At 40.2% G+C, this 24,354-nt stretch overlaps 2 protein-coding genes across 2 annotated transcripts in view; both read right to left on the bottom strand.

Moving 5' to 3' along the window:
- Window positions 1-13,276, bottom strand: part of ube2j1 (ubiquitin-conjugating enzyme E2, J1) — a 29,644-nt gene extending 16,368 nt beyond the window's left edge. The window contains exons 1-4 of the mRNA XM_006796287.2: window positions 12,968-13,276; window positions 6,666-6,739; window positions 4,387-4,518; window positions 2,308-2,392 (exon numbers count right to left, since the gene is read on the bottom strand). Of these exons, the coding sequence (XP_006796350.1) occupies window positions 2,308-2,392; window positions 4,387-4,518; window positions 6,666-6,739; window positions 12,968-12,998 (322 nt within the window). The 5' untranslated portion in view covers window positions 12,999-13,276. The remainder of the gene's footprint in view (window positions 1-2,307; window positions 2,393-4,386; window positions 4,519-6,665; window positions 6,740-12,967) is intronic.
- Window positions 13,277-16,001: 2,725 nt separating this feature from the next.
- Window positions 16,002-23,941, bottom strand: LOC148098584 (uncharacterized). The gene is made up of 3 exons (XM_087852876.1): window positions 22,999-23,941; window positions 17,078-22,204; window positions 16,002-16,988 (listed from the first exon to the last, which is right to left on the bottom strand). Exons 1-2 carry the CDS (start codon window positions 23,939-23,941, stop codon window positions 17,490-17,492), a joined length of 5,658 nt encoding a protein of 1,885 aa, XP_087709002.1. The 3' UTR covers window positions 16,002-16,988; window positions 17,078-17,489.
- Window positions 23,942-24,354: the final 413 nt, after the last annotated feature.

Below are 24,354 nucleotides of genomic sequence, written 5' to 3'. Positions count from 1 at the left end.
AAAAACACAACGTAAGGTCGGAGGGCGGGTCCATTCCACTGCAGGGCAATCTGCATGTGGTGAATAAAGCTGATTGACTATTGATATTCATTGTTAGCCTCACTTGGCCATGACAACCTGGTAATTGTCCAGTTTATGTTTATTATCTGAACTGTCTGTTCTTTAAATACATCTTGCTTGTAAATGTAGATTTGGTAAAATTATCATTCATATCAGCAGCAATAACATCAGGTTGTGTCAGTCAGAGTTCACTATAATTATATTAAAACAGTGTGTGACTTTGGCAAACACTATGTTGTTTTCTCTGGTCCTCTGCCCAGTCGGACCTGGAGTGATGCATTTTGTCCTCAAATTGCTGGCTGTCTGAGTGGGGTCCAAAAAAATCACGTGGGCTTTATAGATAATTGGGAAACTTTCTGGGGAAAACCTGATCTTATTAGGAGAGATGGCATCCATCCCACTTTGGATGGAGCAGCTCCCATTTCTAGACATCTGGTGAAATTTATTAAACCCCCCAATATGTGACTGAGACTTGGGACCAGTCTTACACACCTCTCTGCAACTTCTCTCCTCCTGTAATCCCCCCAAAACCCCTTCTTCTTAGCGGCTATCTGCTTGCAGACCACCAAAAAACAAAAGAAAAATCATCAAAAACACAATTTAAACAAAAAAAAAAAAATCACAAAGAAAGAACAATATAGTATCCACAACTGCACCAGAGTAAAGCTGTTAAATATGGATTGTTAAACATTAGGTCTTTTCTATGTTCCTATTCGTAAACGGCGATGATCTATCGCTCTATCGATCTATAGAGAAATAGATAGAAATAGAGAGAAATTTCAATTAAGTGACTGAAAAAGACACTAGGATGAAGACAAGAAGAAGCAGCAAATTTTAGTAGCAGCCAGTCTATTTAAATAAGGCACTTTGGTGCAAACTGTCATACTTCAGTTCTGATGACCTGCTATCTCTAACTGTGTGTATAACCTATGACCAAAGTTTGTGAAAATAGCATACACACAATACACTTCAGCTTACATTTTAAAAAATAAACAGTATTAAGTACAGACAGACCAGAAAACAGCTTGAGGAAAAACATTTGTCAAGATATTTATGAGTAACGATACCATATCTAAATAAATGAGCATATGTAAAAAATACTAATTTAAATATTTCCCAAAGAGACATCAGACAGAATGTTTAATTATCTGAAGCATGCTTTATTAAATATGCAGGCATAGCATATAAACTAAAGCAGCCACCAAGAGTAGTGAGCATAGACCTGGAACCCTACAGTTGGCCTGTCTGTGACAATCGGAAGCACTGTGCAATTATCAAGTCAGGCCTCCTGTGGTCATTGCAAACAGGATCAGACACAACTTAGAGCCAACACTTTAAAAACCCAGCGGGGGAAGTCAAATCTCTGAGGCATAGCTAGCCATGTGACCTACAGTTTGTTGGTAAAAAGAAGTTAGGAGCAACCTTTGTCTTTGATTTAATTCTGTTATTGATTTGAAACTCTTCTTACTTAAGAGAGGGAGGCAGTAGAGAGAAATGCTTTGAGGAAGATGCAGCATCTCCCACTGAGTTTCCACTGATTAAAGTTCCATGCTGAGAAGTAACATGAAAGCAGAACTCAGCAAACGGACCAAACGTTTACTCTCGAGGTGTATAAAAATACTCTTATATCAAGACCCTCAGCACAAGTTCATCTATCAACACCAGCACCCAAAGTGCAATATTGTTTAGGCCAGAAGCAGAGGACTGGAGTGAGCTTTGTCATTTATATTAGAAAACAAATGTTTCACATACAAAGTTCATGCAGTACTGAAAAAGATCTCTTTGTATTTAACATACTGACTTTGGCATGCAAGCAATCTAAGGACACTAAATGCAAGTCTAAAAAGTTTTAATTTTAATTTTCTTAGAGGAAAGCACCGAGTGCACAGATCTCAAACTCAGGGGGAGAGAGTTCCAGAGTCTGAAGCCCAAAAGTCTACTTTAGTTTTCAACTCTAAAATAACAGGCCGAGCTAGAGCAGGAACAGACAATGTAAATGTTGATGGAGAAATAGTAATTCTTCTATTATCAATTTTTCTATCAAGACAGAAAAATTCACCTTTATTTGAAGAGATTGGGGCGGCAGGTGGAGCAGGAGTACATTTCAGTACTTTTCCTACACATCTCATTTCACAGCTCTACAAATTCTTTTGTGAAGCTTATTTCCAAATGCAACCTCCAAATACTTAGATTACCTCAGGGAATAAGATACATATGGAGAACTGGGCTCTTGTCTCCTATACTTACTACTCCAAGAGGGCTGCCAGGTCTCGGGATGGTGGCCAGAGATGCTCAGACAAATCTTCTTCCCAACTTCAAATCTCCCATTTGGCTAATGGAAGGGAATAAAAAGAAAGTGGTATTGGTATATATGGGAAAACAGGCACAGCACATATTTCTCAAAACCTATGAACACAAACTGACAAACGTTTCGAGCAGTATTAACAAATAAAAATGAGGCTACTACTGTGCAAATGTCAGAGCTTTCAAACAAAAATCAAATTAAAAATTTGGTTCAATAAAGAACCAACAAAATAGTATCTGGTGTCAGCGAAAACATGTGAACACAGTTTTCTCACAACAAATTCTAACTTTTATCAGTCATTAAAACATGTACCGCACAGCTGCCTGAATATAGTGGGAAAAGGAATGATTTGATCTTATGAATTTTTAAATTTGGACAGTCTCATTTTTGTGGTTGTTTCATATAAATAAACAGAATATCAAACAAAAATCCACGCATTACATAAAGATCTATAACTGACTGAAATAAATATTTGATCTGTTTTCAATAAGCGCCTTCCTTATGGTCGTGCAGCCTAGTCCAGCCTTGATTTGGGTTTCCTGACCACAGGACTTCCTCCCAACGTGAGGATTCTGGTTGGTGGTCAAATACTTATTTCACTCAATGACATTCAATTCCATTTTCAACTTTTTTATAATTTTTTTTTTTTTTACTGACATTCCATCTCTCAACATTAAAATGAAATTACCATTAAAATATGAAACTATTCTTTTTTTTATGAGAGGAATTCAGCATGGGATAAAATTAAATTTCCCCCACTGTGTGTGAGTTAATCGATTCCCCCTGTTTTATAAGTAAACTTAGAGCTGGATTTCAAAATAAGAGAAAAAAATGAAATGTTAAATGTTATGCATTCAATGTTTTAATTAAAGTGAAAAACATAATAAAGGGAGAAGCTTGAATGTCCCTCGTTCTCTTTTACATCTTGACTCTACTAATGTTTCAGCTACACAACATGTCTAGAGATGTGCGTGACTAGTTGACTAGCTGATTAATGGTCACTGTTGTCACTAGTCTACTAAGGTTGGGCGATATGTAAAAATTTTCCAAATGACATTCCCCAGTCCAATAACCGACAAAAGGCAATATACTCGCGCAGGCTTTTTGATGGGCACTTTTATTTTTTCTGTTGACTGCTTCTCCCTAGCTTCAGTCAACATTATCAGCAAACTTACTCACGGGCAAATAAATAAATTGGTCTTGTAAAAACGATCGGTGAAAGGCTCAGTCTATCATCGATGGTCAATATATTCGCCCAGTCACCCAACCTTACTTACTAGCAATTGAATCTAATTGTTAAATTTCTAGATCTTACGACATCTATCGGCCGGCCCGGGAAAGGCTTGAAGTTTTCTCGGATAAGCTGGAGGTGGCAGCGAGAGGGAGGTTTGGGCTTCCCTGTTGCAGCAGGTTTGTTTTAACTGTTTAAAGTATAATGTTGTATAATGCTGAATATAATGTACGTGTAATGTTGATAACGCACGAAAGAAAAAGTTAAGCAGCATGATTCATTATTGAAGAATGGGGTAAATTGTTTACAATGCCTTTGTTATTAGTTTTTGACATTTTCTATGAAACGATTTTAAAATTTAACTTCATAGTTTTAGACTAGTCAGTCAGTCTCATTTTTTCCTGGCCAGGAACATCCTTAATCTTAACACCTGAACTGTTCTGGAAGCTCACTTTCTTCCCCTATTACATTCAACTCCCTGACTGTTTCAAAAGAAAATTGAGCTCTAGCTTGTTCCTCCAGGAGTGTAAGCCTGGGCTTGAATGGAATCAGGGCCATACATATGCTCACTGGTAAGCCTAGAACGATATTTATTTTTGATAATGTTCATTTTAGAGAATGTGCCTTGCAGTTATGTGTGAAGCCAAATATGGTCAGTGTATAAGGTTACTTTGCTTGGACCTGGGAAAGTTGTCTGTTCTTAAAAATTGCTTTTTCAGCTTTTTGATTATCTGCTGCATCAGGAGAATAATCAAATGCAGCTAAGATGTGATCTTCATCTGCATCTTACTGTGAGTAAGATGATGCTGGGAGGTTTCATGGGGTATTCTGGGGGAAGTATGATCCTGCCGTGGTAAACCCCACCATCAAAATCAGAGTCTGGAGGACCACGAACAGAAAAGTGCCACTCAAAGAGATTGTCCTGCAGAAAGAAGGAAATATCATTTTAAGTAGAGCAGGGCAATATGACCAAAAATATTTATCACGATATATATTTGAAAATTTGCGATAACGACATAACTGACGATATAATTGACACTAGACAAAATACTTTACAACTCCACAACTTTATTAGTGCAAAAAAAAAACCCCATCAATGTATTTTCACTTAAACAAGCAGCTGTTTTTTATGTGCATTAAAGTTATATAAAAATTAACAGGGCAAATGCAAATTCCTTGCTGACAGTTTAACAAAACTTAAAAAGAGGTTATACACACACAATACGGTAATATTATGAAGCACAGTACGTATCACTCTGCGAGGCTCCTGCCTACGATAGCCGTAATGCTCTGACAATCCATCAAGCGGTGCGGGTTCATAGCTTAGCAAAGTCGTACTGAAACGTTTAACAGATTTTCGAGCGCCGTGTACCACATACAATCATTTTGAGGTCAGTAAACACAACCAGAATTCATACATAAGGCACACGGGATTATAAGGGGCACTGTCGATTTTCAGAAAAATCAAAGGATTGATTTTAAGTGTGCCGTATTTTCCAAAAAACACGGTAATAACGACAGCCTGCTAGCATGCTCTAGAAAAAATAGTGCTTTGTTGTGTATCTGACGGACGAAAGCTAAACCAGTTCCACACCACTGAAGTTGCAGCATTTTTACAAACCAATTCTGGTTCATCTGTTTCATTCAACGATCTGCTTTCGCCCTTCTCATTCTCCGTCGCTGCCATGCTTTTTCCGCCATGTGCGTATGTAAACAAAGGCACTGCGCATGCGCGTTTCACCCATATTTTATCACGATATTTCATTTTCTTATTGTTGCCCAACATTATACCGGTATTACCGTGAATGGTATGACATGGCCCAGCCCTAATTTTAAGAAGATATTTCTGTCTGAGAAGACAACAGAAGGTAGGACTGGGCGAAATATCAAGTTTTTAAAAAAAAATCCATATACTTTGATACGACATATAAGATGTGACAATATCGTTTATATTGATATAGTCTACATTCGCTATAATTATACTTGTGGAGCCAGTCTCTCTCGTCCAGGCTTGTCTCTACACGTCACTCTGCCCCGCCTCTCTTTCTTACTGAACACAATTCCCCCTTGCCCATCGCTTCACCTGCAGGCAGCGACCAGATGGGCACAGTAGCTATCGCAGAGTAGCTAATTGGTAAAAAGAAAAACAACGGCTCAAATATTTGGAGATGGTTGGGATTCAAAGTGTCAGATGAGCAACAGAATAATGTATTCTGTAGAGAATGACAAAAAAGCGTCCCGACAAAAGGTTTGAGCTCTACCAATCATTTTCACCATTTACAACAGCGCCACAGTGCTCGAACCTGCGTGCTGTATCCCAGACCGCGACGTCTTCCCAGCCTCCTGCCCCAAAACAAACCATCTTAAAGCCTATTATATCACTAAAGACATGGTCCCTATCGCAACTGTGGAACAAGAGGGCTTTATACAGCTGATTATCTGATATTATCAGCTGATTTGAAATAAGAAAAAAAATATGCTAAGAAATAAAAAGTGACTTGCAGAGCTAAACATCTCTATTGACCACTAGACAAATGTTTGCAGAAGTCATAGCCAGTGTATATCTATCACTTATGAAAGTGAAACTAAGTATTAAATCCAATGAACTTACTGGAGTGTGTTTGTGTTTGTATTAGCTTGAGGATTGTGACACTAAATATGGACCCCAGCTGAGACAAGACAAAGATATATAGTGAGATTTAAAAAGCCTAAAAGTATGGGTTATCTTATATAAAAGATTTTCAGAAAACTTGACTTCTGACCTTGAGGTCACAAAATTCAAAGAGAATTCGGAGAACTTCAATAGATAACCATATTCTATTAGTTTGAAAATCCCAGGTCACGTCTTTGATTTCACACCAATTTTGACCTGCAGTCAAGCTCACTACAAACTGCAACTGATATCTATAGGTGAAGATTTTACACACTGTAACTTGAAGGCTATCAAAACTAGTAGTACCTAGTAGTGTAAAAGTAGCGTAAAAGTAGCTGTATTGCCTGCTTATATTTTCATTGTCATGCATTCTTAGACTATAGAGTAAAGTAATAGCATAAAAATGCCAAACTTACTTCTAGTGGTTGGGCATGATAGTGCTCTGTGGGATCCCTCAGTTCAGCAGCCTCCTTCATCAGCCTCTTCACGGCTTCCCATCAAAAGAAACAAAGACACAGGAAAAAAAGGTTACCACCTGCATGGAAAGCTACAGTACATCTGGAAAGTATTTACACCGCTTCACTTGTACCATGTTTTGTCATGTTACAGCCTTATTCCTAAACCGATTCAATTCATTTTTCACCTCAAAACTCTACACACAATGACCTAATCTTTCTTTCTTGCAAATTTATCAGCTGTCTGGGGTCAAATGTATAAATGACTACATCTGATTTTACTTTTATATTTCACCTTTAAAAACTGTTTACATTGACTTGCGGAGAATATGAAAAATAACAAGCTAGTGTTCTTAGACTTATACTTAGAAATTTTCATCATTAATGGGGGACAATGTCTATAAATCAGTATTTAAGGTTTGAGTCTCATGAAATTGTGTGTCATCAGGACACCACAACACAGAGCAAACGCCTTTTTCACAGACACACAGCCGTGGCAGCAGAAGAATATCACATCAATAAGGCCCTGAGTAAATGTGCTTAAGCCAGATAAACATTTGCCAAAGAAGTGTTGAAGCAGTTAGAGCCACAAAGGGTGAACCAACATTGTATTAAATCCTGGATTACTACTGGGATGCAGCTCAAGTTCATGTTTGAAGGCAGATGAGTAAATAATTTTGGCAATATAATGTATATCTAAAGGCTGACAGCCTGAAAGCCAACTTTGGTATGTCAGTTGCTAAGAACTGTAACCCATGGATGATGATAATGAAAGTGAGGTATTAACAGCTTCCAGTAGACTTTGTTTACTGTGTTGTTTGATGTTTTAGCTTAGCATTTTTATTCTGGCTGTAATGAAATTACTTATTAACATGGTAGTTACGGTAAACAAATAAGAAACTTTCATTTATAACCAGTAAAAGTATAACATTATTATTTAACAATGTAGCATGCAAATACTGTAATGGTAACGACACTATCACATTACCAGATAGCAAGCAAGGCAGTTGGTGTGGTGTATAAAATGGTGTTTAACCCCAGAAGCATAGACTTGCATGATTTTTTGCTAAGTATCATTGGATATCGTTACTCAGTTCAGCATATCAATAACATATATATATATTGCCATATGTGGCCACCTGGATTTAACTAAGCAAATAGGTACGAGCCTCCTATTGGAGAATTAGTTATTTGACCCCAACTGGTGCAAGGAGTTGATTCTCATTTCATAAACAACCATGTCAAAAGACAAATCTCAGGGTCGTGGAAAAGATATTAGTGTGTTTGAGAAAGGTCAAATCATTGTCATGCTTGAAGCACAGTAAACATCTAAGAGGATTGCAGAAACTACTAAAATTGAGTTAACAACTGTCCAATGCATTATTAAAAAGTGGAAGGATAGCGGTGACCCATCGTCTTCGAGGAAGAAATGTGGCCTGAAAAAAAATTCTGAATGATCATGATTGGTGATCACTTAAACATTTGGTGAAATCAAATCAAAGAAAAACAATAGTAGAACGCAGGGCTATGTTTAATAGTGAAAGTAAGGCTACGTTCACACTGCAGGCGAAAGCGCATCAAATCCAATTTTTTGAGCCTATGCGACCCATATCCGATTATGGTATGACAGTGTGAACGGCACAAATCCGATATTTTCAAATCCGATCTGGGTCACTTTCGTATGTGGTACTGAATCCGATACATATCCGATGTTTTAGAAAGCGACTGCTGTGTGAATGGTCAAGTCGCATTAAATCCGTCTTTTACGTCACTGACACAAGACAGACGCTGATTATCAGCGCCGGAGAAACGCCCGATAAGCCATCGCGAACGCTTCCTGGCCATCCGGTGAAACTGTTTGGAAGACAACGTTGGAGAAACGTTAACATTTTATTTGTACTGCATAATCTGCAGATTCTGACAAATCTGCAACTATCCTTTGAAGCACCGCTCCTCTCTAAAACAGCAATAAGGATAATTTTTAGGTTATCTGCATTATTATGTAAATAACAAAATAACTTAAAGCAAAAATTGGGAAACGTCAAGTCCGAAGTCTTTATATTAAGGGCCATCAGTCAAACAATATTGTTTGCTCTGGGTCTAAACAGAGCGCGTTGTGTGTGACGTCTTCTTTTGCACATGCGGGCCGCTTTGAGCGTTCACACTAGAGCGCGTTTGCTGTCGCATTTTATTTGTAGTGTGAACGAGCAGACAAAAAAATCGGATTTGATCAAAAAATCGGAATTGAGCATTAATACCTGCAGTGTGAACGTAGCCTAAGAGCATTTCCACACACACAATGCAAAGGGAACTCAAGGGATTGGGACTGAACAGCTGTGTAGCCGTAAGAAAACCACTAATCAGTGAGGCAACCCGGAAAAAAAGGCTTCAATTTGCTAGGGAGCATAAAGATTGGACTCTGGAGCAATGGAAGAAGGTCATGTGGTCTGGTGAGTCCAGGTTTACCTTGTTCCAGAGTGATGGGCACTAGCTAGAAATAAATCTTGTGATTGCAGAAGCTTATTGAAGCAATGCCACAGAGAATGCGTGTCGCAATCAAAGCTAATGTCGGTCTAATGAAATATTAGAGTGTGTGACCTTTTTTTGGTGGCGACTTTTTTTTTTTTGGCCAATAGTATAATGTCAATTCCACATTTTCTCGGGTCTTAAATAACTGACCAACAACAAAATCCTCTTGCACTACCATTGCATTGGCACTCAAAGAAATTGTGATCAATGATGATTTCATTTTTGCCAATATCGTTGTGTCCAAAACACTACAAAGCATAAAACATAGTCCTATATATTTAGTGTTACTACTGCATTCATTCAGATATGTCGCCACACAATTTCTGGAAAATTATCTTTTTTCAAATTTATCTTCCCAAAAATAAAAATTTTAAAAAAAGCTCTGTTACATGCAAGCTAAAGATGAGAAGATAAGATAAGATAGAATTCAAAGGTGGTGATAGTTAGATTTGACAATGCAATGACAACAAAATGATAGTGAAATTAACATGGTTTTGCTTGGATTTCATTATGACATTCTCTGATTTAATGTTGTATCTGTGCCTGGAGACACTGACAGGAACTACACTGCTCCTTATTGCCTGCTGAGTTTCATATTCATTTTCCATTTTTGGCTCTGTCTTAAATGGTAAATAAACTGGTTCTTGTAAGACGCTTTTCTCCTCAAACTGAACACTCAAAGCGCTTTCTATCCAACATTCAGACACATACTCCAATAGATGCATCAGAGAGCAACATGGGGTTAGTATCTTGCCCCAAGCAGATTTGGCATGCACAATGAAGCAGCCAGGGATTGAACCACCAACCTTCCGTTTAGTAAATAACCTGCTCTACCTCAAGAACTGCAACTACCCCCATAGTAGGCAGAGATGACAAGAAAAGCCTTTCCCACACAACTGTCTCTGCAGAAGTCCAGTAACAGGCCCAAGGTGATAATCCTTATATGCCAAATCATCTTATGCAACACAAATGTTGACTATTTGCCACTAGGAATGACTCACACCAGGTCCAAAGGGATAAAAAGAGACACTGTTACATAATAACAAGCTAACACCAAAGACGTGAAAGGCATAGACAAGAGAATGAAAAGAAAAAGCATCTCCAGACTGTGCGCACTTTTTATTGCTCGTCTGACGCTATCACTACTATTATAGCATTTAGCTAAAAAAGGAGACCTAAAGCGCTACAGGTATAAAGACTTGCTCTCAAAAACCGTCAAAGGTTTAACGCTCTAATTGTTTAAAAGATTTAGAGCATGTTTAGCACCATCTTATGACGGTACAGAAATGTAAGCAAACAAGACTGATGTGGAGATTTTTGCTTCTATGTACACGCTGATGGATGTCAGGATTCCTGATCGTTCTATAGTGAGAAACCCGGTTATGTTTGCGGTGTGATGGAGCAACCACATGTTTTAAACTGTTTGGGTGTGCTTGGGACAAAGACGACACCATTTTATTGCATAAAATACAGCTGATTGCATCTTGTGGACTGCTTTGCAAGTTGATTGCATCGCTCTGTATACCCGGCTGATGAGGAGACGAGGGAGGAAAAAGTAAATATATAAACAGCACGTGTGACTCCAGCTTGCCAGTCCAGTGAGTCACCGGTTCACCAGCTAAAAATAACACTTCATTAGAGCTTATACTAACAAAACTTTGTGGTTGTATTTACCTTAATTTAACGAATCGTTAGTCGCAGTAAACCCATCAGCAGAGAACCTGGAGAAGATAGGCTGTGTAAAAAGTGAAGGGGGGCGTGTTCACGGTCACGTCCGGTGGTGACACAGCTATTCCACCTCGAGTCACTACTGCACAGACTCTGACTCCAAACGTGCAATATGGCAGCTCCCACAAGTGGGAAATTTTGACTTAATTTTTGTACTATAGAAGGAAGTGCAGCCAGATCATGCATCTTTTCTACAGTCATTTGTTGTGAAGGGAGAAGAAACAATGCTGTCCCATAATTCATTGCAATGGATCATCCTACCATTCATGAAAACCCATCAACATAATAACCAAAGTTTCACAGAAATGGTCATTTATAAGTGCATTTAGCACTTCATGCCACAACCTGCTGATGTATTAAAACATTACAAATACACTTACTCAGCATTGTGGAGATGTTTGATATTGTTCATTTAAAGAGGGTTTCTTTTTCAAAATAACCATCAATTGCCTGTGTCTATTACCTATTACCTATGTGTCTATTAGGAAACCTTGGTGAGTTTCCTGAACATACTAACATCTTGAGAGGATGCTTTAGTCCATTTGATCAAATCGGTGGCAGAACAAATTCTCATTAAAGCAACAAGTTTGCTTATGAAGTGCTCTGTAGTTATCTCAGTGTTCATCGCTCCTCGTTTTAAATCTCATTTGTCATTTTTAACCCAGATCAGTCACTCTGAGGGGAAACACAATCTCCAGCAGCTCTGCGCTCAGACAACAAGCCATTGTGATGACATTACATTATGTTGAGGACACAGCTGCCCACTAAACTGTGTCTAACACTAGTTAATGTGGGCATGTTTCCTGTCAGCAGCAGACGTTAGACAGCTGACAGGTGAACAGGATGTATGCATGACTGAGGGTCCTTCAAGCTGATCGGTGGTGTCAAAAGGAAAATGTCAGCTTGTTATTTATGTTACAGAAAGACAGAGGAAAAAGAATAGCGGTAGACTTTCTTTCTTTCTTTTTTTTTAAATTGAGATAATTTAATTGTTGCCTGAAGCTAATGTTGAGACACATAGGCATTTGTACGAGCTGGAGATGTTGCCCTTTCTTGCCAAGGTCTTTAATCTTGTGAAACCGCAAGACACACTGGCAAAGTGAGAAGACCATTTGATCTGCGGAACACAGAGAGTTAACGTAAAAACCAGTTAACCTGGAACACTGGAGTCCAATTCCTTGTTTGTGGGCACAAATAAAGATGTTTCTGATTTCAGTTCATTTCTGTCCCAGTGAAAACTGAGAAACTATAAGTAAGGCTCACCTCTAAACACTCATTATCAGGGATCAGTGAAAAGGTTTTGGACAGCTGGCCAAGTTTTGACCCTGCCAGAACAGCTTTGAGCCATGCACGCAAAATGCAACTATCATAATCACAACAGACATAAGACATGATTTATATTCGGCGTTAAAGACTTTGTGCAATATACTGCAAACTGCACAATATTTTTCATTCCCATTTCCGTGACTCATTTAAATCTTCTTCTTACGAAAGTGAAAGTCATAAAAATACATATACTGTTTTAAAACGTTTTTTTTAAATAAACATTACGTATTATTGCTGTGGGTTGCACACCACCAGCATTCTTCCTATGTTTCTTAAAGTCAACCTTCAAAATCAGCCGATTAAATCGTCTCCTTGATCACTAATATTACACAAGCAGCTAACGACAACGCTGAACACGCAGACGTGTCCTTAATTACGTGTGTAACGTCAAAGAACTCTGCAACACGAAAAGTGCAGGGACAGAGCCAGCCGGTACAGTTTCAAAAGAGAGATGGTTTGCTCTGAATACCGAAGAGTTTAAAATAAATAAATAAAGCATCCCACACAACAGGAAGAACTCAGAAAAAATACCAAATAAAGGTGCCAGTGTAAACATTTAGATTGGGACGGAGGCTAATAACAGTTAAGCTAATTAAGAAACATTAAAGTGTTGGATTTTAGCTGTAGGATTTATCCTAGGGTTCTGAAAGCTGTAGAAGTTGTTTTGGGATCAGGCTTACCTGGACTCTTAAGGTTGTATTTGCTCTCCATCCTTAAAGAAACTGGGCACTGTCTTGAAGTTGTATTGTTTTCGTTTTCAAATACCTAGCTTTCAAATATTAGCGTTAGCTTCGCTTAGCAGCCCGGGTAGTTTGCTTCGTTCTTAAATCTGAGCGATACAGCTCAAACCGAAGGTCCCGCTCTCGTACCGGTGCTCCAGTCTGCAAGTGAGACAGAATGTGTTTCAGTAATGATGGGATATTTTTCAACTTCTCTGCTGTTTAGGTTTTGAAACGGTTTCTCTAACCTTATCGACGTGACGTCATTTACGGAACGTAAACAGGAAGTGAAATCTGAGGCTACGCAAAGAGTGCGCACATCACTGTTTGAAACGGTAATGGCATTAGTCTGGAAGCAAATCATTACCAAAGAATTAGAATTTTATTAGCAACAGGAAAGTGAAAGATTTAGATATAATACTGGTGATGGCCAAATGAAGCGTTCCGAAGTACTGAAGCTTCTCAAAACTGTCCTCTTTAGCGAGATCTGGTGGCTAAAAATATAAGGACCGCTTGAATCAAGAACAAATAATGACCTGCTTCATTACGATTGGCCGCTCTGCAGAGCTTCTGTTTCATGTGACAGTACTGTATGATATCGGGCTGATATGGTGCTTTGAATAGGTGTTTTTTGGGTGAAAAAAATAATGTTATGTCCATTTTATTAGATAAATAAACTTTCCTTGTTTAAACATGTGCCATGGTGTCTTCTCCTTTTGCTTGTGACTTCTTGTCGTTTTTTACTAATAAAAAAAAATACACTATATATAACAATGTACAGCACAATCTTACAATAGCACAATCTTACAATGTACAGCACAATCTTACAATTGGGAGTATGCTTGTGCTGCGAGGTCCTTGCTTCCACGTGATTATGTAATTAACAAGCGGACAGGTACGTTTATATATAATATACTATAACTTCTATAAGACATTTCAGATGGCAGTTTCCGTAGAATAGTGTTTTGCTGTTTATAAATTCAGAATAATTCAGTACGTGATTTGCAGAACCTACCATAAATATGAAGTATTCACTGTGTCAAGATTATATTCCTTTTGTGTATTTTAAACATATTTTTTAAAGTTAAGTTGTTACGCGGGGGTCTAGGCATGCGAGTGAGGGGACCAGTAACAAATGGGTCCGGAAACAAAATAAAATAGTCTTTATTATAGATAATCTTAACATAAAGAGCCGGCAACGCCGTTTTACCAATAACACTTGGAAAAAGGAAAAAGGTTGCAACAACACGGAACACAACAACCAAACAAAAAACTCCACACCACAAGGAGGCACTTCCAGGGGCCCACAAGCTCACCCTGTCACTAGCAGCAGCTAGGCCTCGGCAGCAGTAGCCTACACTACTCACGAGAAGCAGTTACACTGCACACTGCTTCCATACAACAGGATCTCTCCCAACACCTTTGACACCCAATGTGGGAACACCGGCAAAAAACCACCCTGCTCACAGCTCATCCCCAGCCTAAATAGCCTCAGAAGTGATTGCTGACTGAATTCAGGTGGCCAACGAGGCTAATCAAGAGCAGCTGTGTCCTGGGGAGACAGGAGAGTGAGAGAGAGACAGAGGGGTGTAGCAAGAGAGGAAGAGACAGAGAGAAAAACCACACCCACACAAGGGCAGTTTCAGGAGGCCCAGCTAGGGCGTAACATAAGCAATAGTTACTTTTCAAGTAATTAATTACTTTTAGAATCTTGTAACTCAGTAACTAACTCAGTTACTTTTTTTGAAGAAGTAACTAGTAATTATAATTAATTACTTCTTCAAAGTAACTTGCCCAACACTGATAAGAACCAGTCCATTTACCATTTGAGTTTCTTTAAATTTTTCAAGCAAGTAATAGAAGTGTTATGACTTTCCACCAGGGTTATCTTAAGAGAACGGGCTTATTAGGTGGTGAGATAAGAAAACCAAGTACTCAGGGTAATTTCGAGAAATGACTAAGTGGATGGGCCCTGCTCGGTGAGTTATGGTTTTCAGCTTCCATAATAAACAGCTCGCTTTTTGTTAAGTTTTAGTCTAGCCTCCTTTGTCTGCATTTGGGTCCTCACAAAAAACGTACACAATCTGCAGCTGCACATTCTGACAGCCATGCTCTTATTACTTCAAATTTAATAACCTTTTAACTATGTCTCAGTTGCTAAAGGGTGATTAAAAAGTCCTTCCAAAAAGTAATTAAAAGGGGTAAGTTTTAATTTGGTTTAAGAGGGAAAAGGCTTCAGTCCTGGCCAAAGCTCCAAGGAGACCCACTAGGTAAAATAATTTAACGATGTGAGCTAAGGAAGAGGAGTGTGAGCCAAGGGGCACTGGATCAGATTACCACCACAAACCTCTCTCCCCCCCCCCCCCCCCCCCCCCCCCCCCAGCAAAAAACGTCTGGAGAGGTTGATGTGGCATTCTGAAACGCAGTATCAGCAGGGTCCAAGAAGCCATGGGACCATGGGAGAGAGGGGAGAGCACTTAGTCCAGGGGATCCAAGTTGGGATTTTTGCCAAGTGTGATAGCTTAATGCAAGACCGTAGGGAGAAATTTTGAGGGAGACTGGTTTTTTCATAGAAATAAAGAATGAAGAGTGAGCAGTTGGTTGAGTGTTCAAAGGAAGATTTACAGGAGAAGCGGATGAGCTCAATGAAAACTGGTGGGTAATTCTGGTAAACATTCCATATTTCAGCCATGAAACAGGGGAAACAAATTAGTTAGTGTAGCCAAGTACAGGATAGGGTAGGGAAAGTTAAAGTAAGATGGAGAGAATGGGCCAATAGCTAGATTCGTAGGAGGGATAAAGTGAGTTGCGTGGAGAAGAATGACTGGAGCCACAGGTAAAGTTGCTATGAATTGTATTAAACTATTTAGCAACAATTTAACAGCATTTCATGAACAGAAATGAAAACATAAAATAAAATACAGTGACAGCAATAATAATAACAATCAGAATCCTATCTGAGCTCAGATATGTCAGTCTTGCCGACTTAATAGTCAGTGTTCAGTCAAGTCAAATCCAATAGGTCAAAAGTCTGTGATTGGTGCGATTTCGTCCTACCGCACTGTTGCAATTGTTAGTGAGAGAAGAGCAACCTGCCCTTCTGGGCCAACTCGGAATGGCTGTGGTTCGGTTCAAAGGGAAAGGCTCGCCATCTTCCTCGTCAGGAAGAAATCCAGGTCTCACGATCCCATAAAAAAACCTAGCCTGTAAACAACAGGACTATTACTAATTCAGTTCACACTCTAATGATATACATGGCCATATGTGTAAATAATGCAAGTGCTATAACAAAACAAGCACAAAACATTAATTCTAATTTCTAACTATAGTCTATACAGTGCATCTTCATCATGAATGCAATCTTTAAATCACAATCAGCTTATTCATCAAGGTACACATTTCTATCAGAAATCAGAAATAAACCATAAACTATGGTCGATTATTTTTTTACAGTATTGCCCTTTAACTGAATTACAGGAGCATTGCTTTACACTGCATAGCAATGAAGCAATATATTATTTACACTCAATGTACAGAATAAAATTACAAAAAGAATATACAAAAACCCACAGGCTGTAGTTTTACAGTATGTGGTAACGTATCAGCACAGTAAGAATACACACGGACATCTATCCAGTGCCGCTCGAGCATCAAATGTAACAAAAATAAAGTAGATTCATGACCTTTAAGATCAAAATTAACTTATTCCATCATCTTATTTTAGTGCATTTAATATTCAACAAGTAATACTAGAATATCATCAGCACACAAGCTGAGTGCTCAGAATGGCTGAACTCCGTGGGAAACCCCGTGTGTTCTCCCACAGTGAAAACGTGGTCAGCTACAGCTACAGCTATAAGCACCAGGCTAGTTAGCTTTTCAATTAGCCTGATTCGCCCAGTCCCAGTTTAACTCACCAGCACACTTCTAATGTTCAACTCTCAGAGAGGATCTTGTCCACGTCATCCGCTCCCGTGCAGATCTACAACATTGAAATTGGGTCATTATATTCCCCGTTAACTTCTTGTTAGCTTTTTAGCTTCAAGGTTAGCTTAACAGCTTCTGACTCACCGCGATGGTTTCAAGGTCCAAAATGTTCACAACAAATCAGGTCCGTTTCTCCAAGGTCCATGCAGATCTCCAGTATGGATATTTGCTCAATTTATCAAGTTAATAGTTATTTTTCAGCAAAAAGCTTGGCGGTGAAAATCAGCGATGGTCTCATGCACCTCCGTCTCTCTCTGTGTCTGAGCACGTGACGGTACAGAGCAGGGGAAGGCGGGGCCTGTTCCTTCCTAACCAGTAGGGGTGTTAAATATACTCTTTGGGTTTTATTCTTATATTTATAGTATTTATCTTTTATTATTGATTTACTTTTGATCAACTCAGTGATTAACAGAGTAATGATGAATCACAATTAACAATAACAATGTTGTAGTGCGTTACTGAGTTGTGTAAACTCACTGGGTTACATCCTCCCCCCTTAAATCTCATGCACGTCCCCGTGCATGGCTCTAGAGGAATAGTCAACATCATGAGCAAGGGAGTCGATGAAAGCTTTGTTCAATCCTTGAAAGAGTGATTTAACCACTGTTACTAGTGGGTTACCTAGCTGAGGATAAGTGAGTCTTTGGGACGGTTGGCAAATTCTTTCAGATCTTCTGATCTGTGTTTCTGTTTGCAAGGTCTCAGGTTCATCATCGTTTTCAACTTGTCTTTCAGGTGAAAGTTGATGAGTTGAGTTCTCTGACAACGGTGAATCTGACAAACTGGTCAACAAAACATTTTTGTCTTTTCGAGTGTCTGTTTCAGACTCACTTGGTGTGTTGTTTTGTAGGCTTGTGTCACTTTCACTTGGTGGTAAGTTTGCTTCACTTTCACGTTCTGTCTGATGTAGGTCTGTTTCACTGTCCATTTGAGGTAAGTTGGTGTCAGTTGAACTTCCAATTTCACCTTCAGGTAAGTATGTTTCAGTTTCGTTCTCAGTTTCCTGCTCAGGTAAGTATGTTTCAGTTTCGTTCTCAGTTTCCTGCTCAGGTAAGTCTGTTTCAGTTTCGTTCTCAGTTTCCTTTTCAGCTAAGTCTGTCATGTCCGGTAATGTGTTAGGTTGTTCGTTATCATTTACAGGATATTTGTTTTGTTTGAATCCTTGTGTTGGCGGCATGGCACATACTTGGTAGAAATGTCTGTCTTTCACTTGTGGAGGTTCAGGGTAATAAAACTCATCTTCCTCTTCCTCAAGTGTTTGGTCGGAGTCAACTTCCAAAGCTGAACTTTGTCTTGTGCGTGGTCTGTTAGTTTTTGTGACTCGCTCTGGTTCATGCTCTGTTGGTGAGAGAAATCCACAGGGAAGTAACAGATCTCTGTGGAGTGTTCTGTTGGGTCCATCTCCGTTTTCCGGTTTTACAGTATATACTGGTAAGTTTTCCATTTGTTTGGTGATGATATATACCGTTTGCTCCCATTTGTCCGCTAATTTGTGCTTCTCTCTCAGGCGGAGATTTCGAACCAAGACTCGGTCTCCCACATGTAGTGTGGATTCACGGATGATTTTGTCAAACTGTTTCTTGTTTTTGTCAGCTACTTTCTGGGAGTTTTTGATGGCTATTTCGTAGCTCTGTTCGAGGTAGCTTTTCAACTGCTTGACGTATTGAGAATGAGTCAACTGTGGTTTGTTTGGCTGTGGCAGGCCAAAGGCAATATCAATGGGCAAGCGAGGCTGTCTACCAAACATTAACTCATAAGGAGAATAGCCTGTTACATCATTTTTTGTACAGTTATAAGCGTGAGTAAGTGGTTTTACGAAGTCACGCCAGTGATGTTTCTCAGTGTCTTTCAAGGTACCAAGCATACTGAGTAACGTGCGATTGTATCGCTCAACAGGGTTGCCACGAGGATGATAAGGACTTGTTCGAACTTTGCGGATCCCGAGCAGAGAGCACAGTTCTTTGATTGTACGCGATTCAAAGTCTCTCCCTTGATCGCTATGAAGTCGCTCTGGAAAGCCATAATGAACTAGGAAGTTATCCCATAAGTTCTTTGCAACGGTGGTGGCTTTCTGGTCTTTGGTTGGAATGGACACAGCATACTTTGTAAAATGATCCGTGATCACTAGGACATCTTTAGTATTTTTACTGTCTGGTTCTATTGAGAGGAAGTCCATGCAGACTAGCTCCATGGGCCTGGAAGTTTTAATATTTACCAGAGGAGCGGCCTTATCTGGCAGGGCTTTTCTACGGACACATCTCTCGCAAGCTTTCACTTTCTTTTCGACATCAATTGCCATTTTTGGCCAGTAGAAACGTGACCGAATGAGTTCCAGTGTGCGTTCGACCCCTAAATGCCCCATGTTGTCATGAAGACTGAGCATAACTGTAGGGCGTAAGGAATCAGGAAGGACTAACTGCAACAAGGTCTCTGGCCCCAACTGGCGTTTCCGGTACAGTAAGTCATTTTGGAGGTCAAGACGTTTCCACTCCCTTAAAAGTAAGAGAACATCGTGAGACTCAGACTTAGTATTGGCTGGTGGACGTGAGTCAGCTGCCAGCAGCTTGATGACTTTACCAATGGCTGGATCTTTTCTCTGCAGGTTGACAAGATCAGTATGGGTGTATCTGGGTAAGGCTAGGAGATTGTTATCACTGCCTTCTTCTTGAAACATGTCTGGAATGGCAACTGCAGACATGGCAAGTGACTGGACTAGAGCACAAGAGGGTTCAGTCTGGTCCAAGGCCATATGTCTTTGACAGGTTGCCATCACAGTATCAGATTGAAGTTGGAGCTCGACATCTTTGACTGAGGACAAGAGATGGGATCTGAACTTGTCAATGCGTTGACATTCCTCAATAAAAACTGGATCGTCTTCAGGTTTGTCATGTGGTTTCCTAGATAGTCCATCTGCATCAAGATTTTGTCTCCCAGCTCTGTACTTAATGTCAAAGTTATAGGTGGACAATGCAGCCAACCAACGATAACTCGTGGCATCAAGCTTTGCTGTGGTCAGAAGGTAAGTCAATGGGTTATTGTCGGTGATGACTGTGAATGTGTTCCCATATAAATAGTCATGAAATTTGTCAGTTATGGCCCACTTTAAAGCTAGAAATTCTAACTTGTGGGCGGGGTATCTAGCTTCACTACGGGATAGACCACGACTTGCATAGGCTATAACCTGTGTGGTTCCATTCTGCACTTGATAAAGAGCTGCCCCAAGTCCGGTTGTACTGGCATCTGTGTGTACCAGGTAAGGTAGCTTTGCATCGGCATACCCAAGGACTGGTGAGGTGGTGAGTTTTTCAATAATAGTTTGAAACGATTTCTGGCACTCTGGTCCCCAACGATCACCAAAGGGTTCTTTGGGGTTAAGATACTTTGGATCACTGGGTGAGTTTTTACAATGCTTTCGTCTCGGAGGATAGCCAGCTGTGAGGGAGGTGAGGGGCTTGACAATTTTTGAGTAATCTTTGACAAATCTCCGGTAATAACCAGTAAAACCAAGAAACGATTGGAGTTCTTTTAAGGTTTGGGGTCTCGGCCAAGTCTTGAGTGCTTCAGTTTTTTCGGGGTCAGTCTTTACGCCGTCTCTAGATACAATGTGGCCTAGATAACGGACTGATGTTTGGAAGAAACGACATTTGTCGGGCGAGAGTTTCAGCCCGTACTCTCTGAGTCGCTCAAGAACATGAATGAGTCGGGTCTCATGATCTTCAAGGGAACTGGAAAAGACTATCAAATCATCCAAAAAGACTAACACTTCTTTCAGATTGATGTCTTTCATACACTTTTCCATAAGCCTTTGGAAAGTGCTTGGGACATTTGTTATTCCCTGGGGCATACGATTAAATTCGTAGAAGCCGAAGGGGCACACGAAGGCTGTCTTTGGCTTATCTTCTTCACACATCTCGATTTGATAGTACCCTGACTTAAGGTCCATCACAGAGAACCACTGAGATCCTGCAAGAGCAGAAAATGACTCCTCTAAGTTTGGCAGGGCATAGGCATCGCGGATGGTCTGCAAGTTAAGCTTCCTAAAATCAATGCATAACCGCACATCACCATTCTTTTTGCGGACCACCACTATCGGTGATGAGAATGGAGATTCAGATTCTCTGATTATTCCTGCATCTAAGAGGGCTTGTAAGTGCTTTTTAACTGCCTCGTAATCATGGGGATGAATCGGGCGAGATCTCTGTTTGAAGGGGGTTCCGTCTTTTAAGTTGATGTGATGTTTTATATGTGTGGCATGCCCAAAATCAAGATCATTGTGTGAGAAAACATCAGAGAAGGTATTTAGCTTTTCAGCTATCTTCTCTTTCCACTCTTCAGATAGTGGTGATTCACCAAAGTCGAAACTGAGAGGGGGTCTTGAGGTTGAAGTCTGCTGCTGAGAGTTACACGTTGCAGACACCTTTTGGTCACCTTTCTCAGGCTCAGGACATGGCATGACACAGTCAGGGGCAACTAACTCAGCAATTACACAGTTAGTGGGCAGTGTAATGTCATGGTTAGTCTCGTTTCTCAGCAACACAGGAACTTTATAAGGTCCGTGCTTTGGCAGAGATATAAGGCAACAATCTACAAACACACCACCAGGTAGGGAGCCGGTAGTGGGCTGTTCAATAAGTGCACACTGTTCAGGCTTAGCGTGGCTAGCATGCATAAAGCCTTCCACTAGTAGCTTTTGATTTGCAGGAAGGACTTCTTGGGTTCTACTTTGAAGTTTTACCAAGCCGATCTTGCCACTGTCAGTTTGTCTTTTTCTGGATGCTAATGTCTTTAGCACTTGTTGGTATCCATAAGGGAGTACCTTAAAGTCAGGTAAGGTGCTCTCACAAAGATGCTCATATAAGGGGTCAAGTGTATTTGTACCAATTAGTAGAGGTGTGTCTGAGTTTGAGCGAATGTCAGGGACAACTAAGGCAAGAGTAGATAGTTCAAGCTCTGACTGATCGAGATCTTTTGGGAACATGATACTCGTCTCAATGTATCCCAAGTAAGGGACTGTCTGACCATTCGCACCTTCAACCTCTAGGAGATCACTGATGGGTTTTATAGGATGATCAGGTAAGTGTTCTTGATAGAAGGATTTGGCAATAGTGGTTACTTGAGAGCCTGAGTCGAGCAAGCAACTACATTCAACGCCGTTGATAACAACTCTGGCTGTGCATTTTCTACCCACAAGTCTTTTGGGAAGTTTAGGCACTGAGTGAAGAACATTAGCTGTTTCACATTGGGCTTTTGTTGTCTTTTTCTTAGTGGGACTTGGTTCAGATTTAGCACCCATCTGTCCCGCGACAGGGGCTCCTTCTAGTTTAAATTAAAGGACTCATCAACTGGTCTGGATATTTCCCATTCTCGCTGCTTTTGTCTGAGGGCATTCCTTTTAGCTGCTACTAATGCTGGGTTGGGATCATTACTACAGCTGGAAGCGATATGACCATCTTCTCCACACTTGAAACAGTATCCAGGTTTGGGTTTGGTTGACACTGCAGCAATTTGTGGTATCTGTTCCAGCTTGTTCTGAGTTTTGGTACTTGTGTTCCTTTTTGCTTCCTTTTGAAGTTTCTGCAATCTTTTCTCTGTTTTGTCAGCTCTGAGCTGTGCGATTTGAGACCTGAGGTCAGCAATTTGCTTCTGGAGGTCAGACGAATTGCTGTCCATTTCATGCTCATAATCGTTCCTACCTTGAGAGCGTGTGGTTTGCACGTTAGAATAAACACGAGTCTTTTGGATCCCCAAATGTTGTTTCATGCGGGTTGCTTTACTTGCCTGTTTGTCCTCCTCGGTGCGTAGTTGGAGGAGTAGCTCTGCAAAATGAGGTGGGTCGTCTTTCTTTTGTTCAAGTTGAAGGTTTGCAATCAATGAGCTGTCCCAACACCCTCTACAAAACTGTCTTAGGAGCTGTTTATTGATGTCACTACAAGCAATTCCGTCTCTTTTTATGACTAGGTTTAACACTGTGTGCAACCTTTGCAGGTAATGTGAGGGTTTTTCACCTCCATTTTGATTGGTGTTTAAGAAGCGAGCAAAGAGTTCGTCACCGTCTTCTACAGTTGCATAGGCAGAATCAAGATGTTCAAGGTAAGTTTTGGGGGTTGCTTTTGGACCAAGAGCTTTCACCAGGTCCGCTGCAGGGGGTGAAAGACTTTCAACAATCTTTCGCACAACTTGAGTTTCGGTGAGCGAGGGATCAGTCAAGCAAAACTCTACGCTGCTGCGCCAAGTGTCATAGTCAGTTTCGAAAGGAGGATGTGGAACTCTTCCTGAAAAAGGTTTCAGTCTGTATTGCGAGTTTGGTGGGGAAACAACTTCACTGCTTTTAACAATGTGCTCTACAATAACCCGCTGCACTTCAGGTGTACTTAGAAGGTTAGTGGGAATCTGAGGGGTTTGTTTCTCAGCCTCTGCCGGTGGGTGAGTACTCAAGGCACTTACATGGTTGCTATTGGGTGTTAAAGGGGGAGAAGGTAGGGCCTCATCACTGTGGGGCACTGGCTCTTGTTCAGTGGAAGGCTCAACTGTGTGGACATCCCCTCCCAATGACTCCCCAATTTTAGCTAGTTCATCCATCAAAAGGTCTTTAAAGGATCGGTTGCTTCGTGCTGCCACATCTTTAAGCTGTGACAGGTAAGTTACAGTAGCTGATGCGCTGGTTTCAATGCTATACGCACTGGCTAGGTCTTGAATGTGATAGACAACTTCTGGTTTCAAAGTGCAAGGTCTGTCATAAGGCAAATATCTTTTCTCTAGTTCTTTAGCAGTAGCCTCATGTTGAAACTCCACAATAATCTGACCACCAGTTGGTAACTTAATCTGCCTACTGACAGGACCGAAAGCTTCTAAGAACTCAATTATGTCTTTATCAATGTCTGTGTTAGTTAAACCACTGACCAAGACAGCATTTTGAACTTTAACATTCTCTGTTTTCACAACTTCCATTGTTAGGACACGTAAAAGTACCAGTAGAAAAAAACAAGTCACTGTGAAGCTCCAGGCACTCTTAAATGTTTTATTAAATTTTGGTTGGACTAACAACTCTACAAACCCTCCTGGCTGGCTCGCCACTTTCTGTAGCCAAGTACAGGATAGGGTAGGGAAAGTTAAAGTAAGATGGAGAGAATGGGCCAATAGCTAGATTCGTAGGAGGGATAAAGTGAGTTGCGTGGAGAAGAATGACTGGAGCCACAGGTAAAGTTGCTATGAATTGTATTAAACTATTTAGCAACAATTTAACAGCATTTCATGAACAGAAATGAAAACATAAAATAAAATACAGTGACAGCAATAATAATAACAATCAGAATCCTATCTGAGCTCAGATATGTCAGTCTTGCCGACTTAATAGTCAGTGT

Source organism: Neolamprologus brichardi, chromosome 15 (genome assembly GCF_056152115.1).
Source record: "Neolamprologus brichardi isolate AB-2024 chromosome 15, ASM5615211v1, whole genome shotgun sequence".
Lineage (NCBI taxonomy): Eukaryota > Metazoa > Chordata > Actinopteri > Cichliformes > Cichlidae > Neolamprologus > Neolamprologus brichardi.
This window is presented reverse-complemented; position numbering and strand designations above follow the sequence as displayed.